At 45.6% G+C, this 11,053-nt stretch overlaps 3 protein-coding genes across 3 annotated transcripts; all 3 read right to left on the bottom strand.

Moving 5' to 3' along the window:
- Positions 1-991: 991 nt before the first annotated feature.
- On the bottom strand, positions 992-4,835 carry SAMD00019534_017060 (hypothetical protein; the record flags this gene model as incomplete). Its single annotated transcript, XM_012902297.1, has 6 exons — positions 992-1,729; positions 1,785-2,011; positions 2,076-2,121; positions 2,258-3,565; positions 3,634-4,104; positions 4,197-4,835. The coding sequence occupies 6 exons, from the start codon at positions 4,833-4,835 to the stop codon at positions 992-994; spliced, it is 3,429 nt and encodes a 1,142-aa protein (XP_012757751.1).
- A 918-nt stretch (positions 4,836-5,753) lies between these two features.
- Positions 5,754-6,722, bottom strand: SAMD00019534_017050 (hypothetical protein; the record flags this gene model as incomplete). Its single annotated transcript, XM_012902296.1, has 1 exon — positions 5,754-6,722. One exon carries the CDS (start codon positions 6,720-6,722, stop codon positions 5,754-5,756), a length of 969 nt encoding a protein of 322 aa, XP_012757750.1.
- Positions 6,723-7,963: 1,241 nt separating this feature from the next.
- SAMD00019534_017040 (hypothetical protein) lies at positions 7,964-10,841 on the bottom strand (the record flags this gene model as incomplete). The annotated part of the gene is made up of 3 exons (XM_012902295.1): positions 7,964-8,136; positions 8,217-10,612; positions 10,675-10,841. The coding sequence occupies 3 exons, from the start codon at positions 10,839-10,841 to the stop codon at positions 7,964-7,966; spliced, it is 2,736 nt and encodes a 911-aa protein (XP_012757749.1).
- Between the last annotated feature and the right edge of the window lie 212 nt (positions 10,842-11,053).

Raw genomic sequence — 11,053 nt, 5'->3', positions numbered from 1 at the left:
GGGGGGGGGGGGGGGGGGGTACAAGTGATGCCGCGCCGCGCCACCACAAGGCCTTTGATGATGGACCAACACATACATACGCACAAGGACTGATTCACACACACTAATACTCAAATATTTGCAGACCGAGGTCCATGTCACATTCAGCGAAGTGTCGGCAAGATTACAACCAGATCTTGAAAAGCTTAACCATGTTGGACAAAAAACTTGCCAGATTTGCACTAATCTGGACACATGAGGTTTGAAACCTTGATTCGCCACCTTCGACATTTAAGTGTTTGTGCGACACTGCGCAAATCGAAACACGCTTCCCCAACACCCTCTATCATGGTCAAAGGGGGGCCTTCTGGGCTTTCATTATTAGATCAGTAATTCTAAACTTGGGTACACTTATTGGTCAAACAACCAATCGGTTAATAGTTAGTTAGTTGTAAAGTTAGTTAGGAAGTTTGTTAGTTAGTAAAGTGAAAGGTCTCTTTGTTTGTTACATAAACCTGAAGTCCAATCGGTATTATCAATTCCCAGCTCTGGTATGATACTTTATCCCAAGAGTCAATGATCTAAAAAATCCAACAACATGTAAAGATAGGTACATGGTATAGATCGACAAACAAAATGAAACGATAAACAACATAAAGGGAACCTTGCTGTGAACATTCGAATCCCGTTTGTTTAAAATGAGTTATTATTATCCTTTATTAGATGGGTTCAAAGAGTAGGATGTAATGGGCGTGCTATGGTCCAGCGATGGCCTTTAAAGGGAGTAATCATGGACAATGACGCGATCAATACATTCAGGAGTGGAGAAGTGTGAAAGGTCGTTTATTGTCAAGTTCCGGAATGGGGGTTCACTAAACGAACGATCACCCATCATTCGCCATTCAGTTGGGTGGGCGAACGAATAGGTGGGTAGCACCCACTTCATGAGTTACTGGACTGGAATACGTTTGTGTAGTCATTCATAATCCAACTTACTAACTCATTCGCTCGCTCACTGATGTTGTTGTTGAGTGGCAGCAATATCAATCTTACAATTGCTGTCCACTTCAATGCCAACGTGGTCCTCGGATGACATGTCCACTTCGAGACGACCTTCAAACGACTGTCTTCGACCGCTAACATAGTAGGTGCACATCTCGCCCTTGCCCTTTACCTTGATCACGCCACGCTCCTCGACAAAGAAATCGCGCATCAACAATGTGGCCAAGTCTGAAGTGATCTGAATCTTGCCGGGTGGTGCCGACGTCTGCATACGCGACGCGGTATTGATGATATCGCCCCAGACGTCAAACTTGAAACGGTTTCCAATGCATCCGGCAACGCAACCGCCATAGTTGATGCCGACCTGCACGTTCAGGCCGGGGTTGATGTGCTTGACGCATGCCTTGGCCATCAGTGCCATGTCCGCCATGTTGCCAATGTAATTGTGTGATGTGGTGCCTGGCGCCGGCTGTTCATTGGCGCCAGGGTTGAGTCCGGCCACCACCATATATGTTGTGCCAATGGTCTTGATCTTCTCCAGGCCATACTTTGATGACAGGCCATCAAACAATGTGAATATATAGTTCATATAATATAACAATGATGTACTTTGAGGTATGACTAACTCTTCAAAGCCAACAATATTGATAAACATCACAGCGACATTATTGTAATTGTTGGCAATCAATGGCATTGGTCCACCTCTATTGTTACTCTCCTTCATCAATTGTTTCAATATAGTCTTTGGCTATGAGTAACAGTTAGTCAATCATTCATTCAATCAATCATTCAGTCACACATACCAATATGTTACCAAGTAGCTGAGCAGAACGCTCTCTCTCCTTCTGTAGTGTCAGTCCCTTGAACTTAATCTTGGACTTTGTTATCCATGCCTTCCTCATCTCTAGCTTCATCAGATATGATGCCGTTATCTGTATCACAAGTACTGTGGTCAAGCTCAAGTAATCTGTTGGATACAAGTGAGCGATCAATGTTCCAGAGATAAAGTTAGCCAACAGGAAGAAGAACACTAGTTGGAGTTGTTGAGGTTGAGTTAGCGCCAGTCCATCGATCAATCAATCAATCAAACTTACATAGTACGAATAGGTTGAGGAATGTAACACAAAGACAAAGTTGACACTGTAGAAGACGTTGGCGTAGAATAGACTGATGCAGAGCCGGATGACGGATGTTCGCGCTAGGGGATTCTCGTAGCGAATGAACTCGATGGTAGTGCAGACACAGAATACTAGGAGTWAGGAGGACAGAAACTGACTTGGTAGATCACCGGATTGGTAAAGGCTGGCGTGAACGACACTCCAAGGTACAAGACAAACACAATGACCATGAACACGTAGATCAGCTTGGCGTTGAGCACTGGCTCCGACTCTAGAAGTATGTCGTCAAAGTAAAACATTCCATGCAGGACCATGCCAATGAACAGAAAGAAGCGCGTCTCCATCAGTGTCTTGTTGATCACGTAGCGGTGGAAGCTTAGCTCGACCGACCAGTTGCCAAAGTACACCAGCCATTGGCGCAGACGTGTGTGATCGCTGAACATGGTGTCCAGCTCGGCCAGCTCCTTCATCACGACGTCCGTCTCCTCTATATCCACCTTCTTCTTTGTTAGCTTGCTCTTGATCGTGTGTAGCAGGCCCGACTTCGTCTTCTGCTTGTCGTTTTGTTGAAGCTGGGTGGGGTCGTCATCAGTGCCATGGTTCTTCTGAAGGGAGAGAGAGGAGGATAGCGTGTCCATGGACACGTCATTGCCATTCATGTGACAATCATCATCGAATGAAACTACATGCTCCATGTTGTTGCCTCGAGGCGAGATGGGAGGTGGCATGTTGGGCGCGTCAATGTATGTCATGGGAGGGGAGAGTGCTGGCGGGGTAATGAGGTAGCTCTTCTCGCCGATTCCTGGAATGTAGTTCTCCTCGACGATGCATCCATGGACACTCTTCATCCTGTCAATGTCCCTGTGCATGATGTGTATCTTTCCAGCCTGTCCAGTCTCCTCCAGTGTGTGAGCCTTGGCGATGGCCTCGCCCCAGACATCAAACTGGAACTTCTCGCATCCAATCACGCCGCCTATCACTGAACCGGTGGCCACACCGATCCTCAGCTTGATCTGGACGCCCAAACAGTTGTCGCGAAGGATGTTAAGCCGCAGGAATGTCGAGGCAATGTCCACAATGGCTTGGAAGTGATGTTCGTTGTCGATTGTCAGTCCGCCCGCGCACAGATATGCGTCGCCATCAGTCTTGATCTTCTCGCATTGATTTCTCTCGACCACTGTGTCAAACTCTGTAAACACCTGATTGAGCAGCTTGACCAATGATGCTGCATCCACTCTGGAGGCCAGACTAGTAAAGTCTACAATATCGCAGTATAGTAGTGTGCATTCATAAAAGTCCTTTGATATCAGTGGAGGGAACTCATTCGGCGAGCCCCTCATTGGCAAGTCCCTAATCATCTTGATCACAAAGTCTGGCAATATATTGCTCAACAACTGATCTGATCGCACCTTCTCCTGGCGCAGGCTCTCTGCCTTCTTCTGTAACTTCTTGCTGTACATGAAGCTCTAATTGATTGATTGAGTGATTGTTAGTGTGTGGGCTTGGGCTGAGGCTGGAACTATCCCAAACATACCTCTTTCCTATACTTCTCCAACATGTAAAGATGACTTCCACCCATGACGAATATTAGGAAGATGTAGATTGTGTAGGAGTATAGGTTCTGTTGATCGAGATCAGAGTCCACGCCAAGATAGATCATGAACATTGAGACGATGATAGTGTTGAAAAGTAGTAGCCAGTGTAGCATTAGACATCCAAGTGCATATAGACATAGTAGCAGTACACAATATAATACTAATATCAATGTTGATGTAGTATTGATAAACTCCATGACGAATGTAAGGAAGAATGCTGTGAATGACACCAAGAACAATGGTGTATACGATCGTCTATAATATGACTTGTTCTTGAAGAAGCTCAATGTGATCGATATGAGCAGCATCAAGAAGCAAGCGATCCTAATGGCAAACAATCCAATCGGCACGTCCAATCCATTCTGGAAGCCATCATAACATATTGCGAATATTCCAATGATGTTGGTTAACTAACAATTGATTGAGTGAGTCGTGAGTTAGTGATCCATGTGGCCAAACCTTTGGACAGGGTGGAACTATTCCTATCAATCTTGGAACTTACTCTGAGCAAGTTGATTTGGGAGTAAAAGTGATGGTAGTTGTATTCTTCTTCGTAGCGCTTGGTGGGGAGTTTTAGACACATGCGATCGAGACGGGACTGGCGGGAGCCGTCGATGTCGGCTTGCGCTTCCAGGTCCTCTTCGTCAAGTGGCAGTTCAACATCGTTCCATACCAGCGGGTTCTCGATGTCCACCTCGGTGTTGGAGACCGATTCGAATCTGTTGCGAAAGGGGAATGATTTGAGGTCCTTGAATAGCAGGGCTATTGTCGCGTCGTCAGGTGGTACATGATCCACTCTAATATTATTATTATTGCTGTTATTCCTTTGATATACAACATGATGATGTTGTTGTTGCTGTTGCTGCTGTTGCTGCTGCTGTCCTGCATTGCTATCATGTCTCTTCTGTCTTGATATCTGTGGTGATCCATTATTCGAATGTCCATTATTGTTGTTATTATTGTTGTTGGGTACACTTTGATTGTTATTTGTAAAGCTTATTCCATATCTTGATGATGACAGGTTCATGTTGTACTCGGGCTTGGGCAAGCCGAGAAACATGGTTGGTGTGTGATGTCCACTATTGTTGCTGTTATTGCTACTTCCACCACTTCCGCCATTGCTAATGTTTGAGTGATTCATATTATATATGATCCAAAGTATTATAACTATATAGTATAGTAGTATCTATCTTATCTACACTCATGTGTAGGTGTTTGATTGATTGATTGATTGATTGAAGGTGTTGAGGTCACCGTTGTGGTAGGATAGGATAGTAGGTGTGTCTAATCTTAAACATCTCGGATAGTGCAGTGCATTGCCAGCCTGCCAACATCCAGCCACCAACTAACCATCATCATCATCATCATCCATCGATCAAGTTGGGCACATGTACCAGACCATAAGTATGTTAGACTTTGTACCATGGATGGATGGATGTGATGATTGATGGCAAAGGTGGGGGGGTTAGGTGTTGTGGATGATGGTTGGTCGTTGTCATACATATCTTAAATGTTAGTATTAAGTAATACCATCACACAACCAACACATCGATAACGACCAAGAACATGTGTGTGTATGTGTGTATGTGTGATTGTATGATTGTTTGATTGTTTGATTGTTTGATTGTTTGATTGGATTGAGGTTTGTCATCAACCACGCCAACACAACACAAAGTGTGAAGTGTGTAGTTATAATTATCAACACACTCATCCTCATTCAAACAATGATTTAACAACATCACTTTCTAAGATTAGCTCGTCTTTAACGGCAATATTACTCTCTACTGTTGCCAGTGACTCCATCTTATTGATTTGTTGGTGGCAAGGAAGGGGCGCGAGACTGAAGGCACTGCCAACATCAATTCATTCCTGTGGAGGTCGTACACCCATCATCATCACGTGACTTGTTATAATTGATGGATGATGATGATGATTATAGTTGGTTTTATTATTATTTGTTATTGTTGCTGTTCATGAATGAATGAATGAATGAATGAGTGTTGCCAGTGCCAACTTATGTTGTCAACAACAACAACCATCACACGCACAATCCAATCAATCAACAACAACAACAGAATCGACCATAGAGACCAAAGTGATCGGATGGATAGACCAACTCATTGTCACCCACTTGCTCAGCCTGTCTGGCTTCGTGATCGAGTGATATTGATGTGGTGCCAAGCAGCGAGATGGACGACTGCTCAGCAGATATGTTGACGGATGACTGTGATGATGACGATCTCAGATGCAGTATACGATCGACACGCTCCTTCTTCTTGATGCACGTGACACCCTCTTGATTGGCATTGATCTCGCGCCACATGTCTGCATAGAGCAGTCGGGTCAACTCTTGATTCTCCATTGTGGACGCGCCAAAGTTGAGGTCGCCCACGAGGAATGAGTCGCACTCCAATTGGTTGGCCTGGCGCCTCTCCTGGGTGATGCGCTCAATAGTTTGCAGCTGTTTGATGCGCATGTCGCTATTGCTGTTCAGACTCTCGAGATGCACGGTGGACACAGACATCAGTGCACCCGAGTCCAATTGAAAGAGTGCAGTGAGTAGCTTGCGGTTCTGACGCGTGGGCAGCGGGTAGATCGTGAATGAGTGCAGGTGGAACTTGACATTGTCGCGACGTGACAGTATGACGACGCCGTAGGGGAAGACCGTGTCAGAGTGGCCACAGTCTGACATCAGATAGTGCTCCTTGACCCAGCGCTGCTCCTTGAGGTAGTCGAGGAACATTGGCGTCACCTCTTGCAGACAGACGACGTCGGGCATTCGCTGCTCGACGATTCCAAACAATTCAGTGGCGCGCTGGCGCCAGAGATAGCTGTCGAACCAGACATTGAAAGTGACGATCGATAGTGACTCCAGTGATGATGCCGACGATGGGCAGTCGGCCGAGTCGCGCAGGGTGCTGGCCACCCACTCCATCTTGTTGCAGCAGTACTCGTAGGGTGTCAGTTGAGTGACGCTGTCGTAGCGTTTGATGCGGTTGGTCTCGTCGTGGCCAATGTAGTTTGACATCAGTGTGCCTTCGCTATTGATCTGCTCCTCAAACACTCTGCCATCAGCTGTTCTGACCTTTGTCTTGGTCTTTGTCAAACTGCTTCGATTGAATGATCCAATTGCTGATAATGATGTTATTGTTGATGATGTTGTTTGTGTTATACTCTTTCTACATGATGATGATGATGTGATTGTTGATTGTTTGTTACTTGGSCATTGGCATTGGTGGTGGTGGAGGAGGCATCAGATTATCATCACATGATATTAATGATGTTGTTGTTGATTGTGATGATGATGGTGAAGATGAAAGTGAAAGTGATGAAAGTGATAGTGATGATGATGTTGATGAAGATGATTGTGTGATATTATTATGATGTTGCTGTATAAACAATGTTGTTGTGGAACAACCCTCAACAGTTGACTGGGAACTGTGAAGATGGTGATGATGATTGGCCAATGTCATTGTCTTCATCATTTATAATGTATGTTGAGTGATTGAGTGATTGAGTTGTTTGATTGTATACAAGGTTTATATATATAATTATATTGTTGTTGTTGATTAGTTTATACAAATATATATGAATGAATCGATCGATCTGACTGGATGAATGATCAATATGACTGACTGACTGTTTCTGCTGCAGAACTGTTAACTTGTGCTCCAGCTCTAAAGACCTAACAGACTTAAAGTATGTTGGTTAAATAAGATAGATAGACAGACAGACAGATAATAATAATATATGTCAGAAGTGGATGATGGGTATGAATAAGAGTGAGTGAGTGAATGAGTGTGTCAAAGATAATTAATGAAGTATTGGAGAGGTGTGTGTAATTATCACTTCGCCATTCACACACACTCTAAACCACGCCGTTACTATCACACACACCTAATGATCAATTATTATTATTTTTCAAAGTTTTTTATATTAACCAATATTGTTGGGGGAATGAACACCCAACCCTAAAGACAAACCATCCATCCATCTCCCTGTTCACCCAACCCTTTCAATTTAATGTGTACAACGTTGTTGGTTGTAAATCGTAAAGTTGGTTGGTTGGGCTGGTTTGGTTGGTTGGTTGATCTTAGACTAAAAAGAGATAAAGATAGAGGAGAGATAGAGATATATGATATATATATTATTCATTAATAGTTTAATTTAACATGTGTATGATATTGAGATATGGCCATGATAATGAAATCAAAGCCCTAAGTTGACATTGTTGAAGGTTGAAGGTTGAGGTGAATGATTGAATGATACCTATTTAGCTTGCATGAATCTTGTTACCAACTCACTCATTGGACCAGGACCATAACCCATCAATTTCTTGTACTCATTGTTCTCCTCCTTGGTCACATTGTCCTTGGTCCAATCCTGTGAATCATTGCCCTCTTGATTCCTTGGCGAGCGGAATACATTCTCCGAGAAGATATCTAAGTAGTCCATTAATGTAATGTAATGTTAGAATGATTGATTGATTGATTGGATTGATTGATTGAATGAACATATATACCTTTCAGTTGTACTCTTGATATCCTTGGGAAGACAGTGTCTGGATCGACATTCATCTTGTTCTGTGCTTTCAGTGCCTGACTAAAGTTTGGCTCCTTGGCCCATGCTGGGACAAGCTCTTCGTCGTAGGACTCATCTTCGAGGAACATCGCCTCCTCATCCTCCATGACGAGATCGGCCAATGGGAATTGTCGGTCGTCCATCGTGTCGTCGTCGACGGGCGAGTAGAATCCGGGGTTGGCCAGCTGGAATGAGCGGGGCGGCGAGATCACTCGGCGGTTGGTCAAGCCCTGTGGACTGACGATTTGGTGGCGCGAGATGGGTGGTGGCGACGTCAGCAGCTCTGGCGACAGTCCGCCGTAGGAGTTCTCGCCACCCGATCGCAGAGAGAACTCTGGCGACGAGTGATCTGAGCCCGTGGACAATGGCGATGGTGGCGAGCAATGTCCAAACTGGGCCTTATGCAGTGGCACGGGCGTGCTCGATGGCAGAGTTGGCATGATTGGTGACTCTGATGGTGCATCCTCGTCGTCCTCTCCCTCCTCTGCGTCAGTGTCGGCGAATGAGCCCTCTTCTTCGTCCAGCTCCATGTCTTCTTCTTCATCTTCATCCTCGGCATCTTCGTCTTCCTCGTACTCCTCTCCATCATCCTCATACTCCTCGTCCTCATCCTCCTCCTCCTCTTCGTCGTCCTCCTCATCCTCAAATTGATGAGCTGGGGTGGTAGCCACGTATCCAATGGCAGTCTTGAGCTTGTCATATATGTCTCCAATGATGCCCGTGGACATGTATGGACTCTGTGGTGGTGGAGCAATAACAGGTGCCTTCTTCAACTGCACTGGTGTCTTCTGTTGTTGTTGCTGGAGTAGTTGCTGTTGCTGCTGTTGTTGGAGTTGCTGCTGTTGTTGCTGGAGTTGCAGTTGCTGCTGCTTCTGGATCTCAGCCCTGCGCCTTGCCTCTTCCTTTTGACGATCGGCACGCTCTTGCTTCTGGGCCAGCTCCAGGATCTTGCGACGAGCCTCATCCTCTAGCTCCTTCTTCTTCTTGGCAGCCTCGCGCTCCTCCATCTCCTTGCGCTTCCTCTCTTCCTCCTCCTTGAGCGCGGCAGTCTTTTCGTCCAGCTTGCGCTGTCTCTCCTCATTCTTCTTCTTTCTCTCGAGACGCTCGGCCTCACGGGCAGCCTGACGCTCGGCCTCCTTCTTGTTGATGTCCTCAAACTTCTTCTTCATGCGCGACTCTTCCTCCTCCTGGCGACGCTTGTCGTCCTCCTTCACCTTCTTGGCCTTGTCATACACTGACAGCGCGGTCGCGGTCATCTTTGGTGCCGATGATGTGGGTGCAGAGGCAGCGGCAGCGGCAGCGGCAACAGGCTCGGCATTGACCTTGGCGACTGAGGTGATGGCGGGGGCGGCAGTGGTGGTGGCTGGCACGATCTTCTTCTTTGTGGCGATCTCCTTGGCCAGGTTGGCGACGGGTGGTGGCGCCTGGAATGAGACCGGTGGGGCGGGCAACTGAGCGCTCTCCTCAATCATCACAACAATCGGGGCATGTTCGATGGGCTGAGTGTCAGCCTTCTCCATGCTCAACTTCTTGACGGGTGGCTGCTTCGGCTGCTCCTCAGCCTTCCTCTTCAGCTTATTATTATTATTGTTGGCAGCGGTCTCCATGATGGTTGATTCGTCCAACATCTTGCTCAAGTTCACACTCTGGTTTGGCGCGTTGGCGGCAGCGGTGTTGGCGTCATCCAATATCTTTTGGCGTAGTCTTTCAAACTTCTTCTCATTGATTGATGCAGCTGTTGATGTGGCTGTTGATGTAGATGATGCTGGGGCTGGAGCTGGAACCTTCTTGGAAGCGACCACAGCACTTGGCTTGTCCTCGATCACTTTCTTGCCCAAGACTCTTTCGACAAACACATTGGCATCTGTATTTTGGTTGTTGGCTGATGTTGTATTGTGGTTGTTGGCTGATGTTATTGATGTTGTTGTGTTGTTGTCAGTTGCAGCCTTCTTGAACTTCTCCAATAACAATGTGTTCTTGACTGGCACTGCCGCAGTTGTAGACTTGGCGGATACAATGTTTCCAGAGTTGGCGACAACATTCGGATGTACATTGTTGTTGTTGTTGTTTATGATGGCGGTGTTGTTGTTGGAGTTGTTCTTTGCCTTGTGCTCATCCATTGCCACTCTTTGTTGCTTTATGTACATGTTTGTAATTGATTGGCTAATCACTGAGTTGATCTGTGACGAAGTGAACAAGTCTGTTGGGCGATAATGTTGGCTTGTAGCGCCACTCTTATCCAATGACATCAAAGGTATTCTCTGACTCTGTTGTTGACTATATTGTTGTTGTTGTTGTTTCTGTTGCATCTTTGACTTGGTCAACATTATTGGTGATCTAAGTTGGCGAGGAAATGAGTGAGAGGCGAGGCCATCAAACGGATTGAGTGAGTGACTTACGATGATGAGTTGGTATTGTGATTGGCAATGCTCGTCATAATGTCCATCTTCCTTTTCTCCATCCAATCGAGTGTATCATTGTAGAATAGGTCTAGATCGTTAACGTACAAGGATGCCTTGTCGTCAAAGTTCACTTGGAACTGCTTCAATTGTTGTTCAATCTCCATCTTTGTCCTTCACTTCCAAAGTGTAGGTCTGGCTAGTTGTGTATATATATATCTATATATTATGTATAAAGTACAGCACTCTCTCAAGTTCACTATGTCATCAAATGATACTGATCAATCAGTTCCCAACTACACACACTTGAAATGTTGTTTCCGATCTGATGACCGTTAGAAAATTTGAAAAATGGCGGTTGACAAACATTCAAATTTGA

The sequence above is a fragment of the Acytostelium subglobosum genome, assembly GCF_000787575.1.
Source record: "Acytostelium subglobosum LB1 DNA, scaffold: scaffold3, whole genome shotgun sequence".
NCBI classification, from domain to species: Eukaryota; Evosea; class Eumycetozoa; order Acytosteliales; family Acytosteliaceae; genus Acytostelium; species Acytostelium subglobosum.
This window is presented reverse-complemented; position numbering and strand designations above follow the sequence as displayed.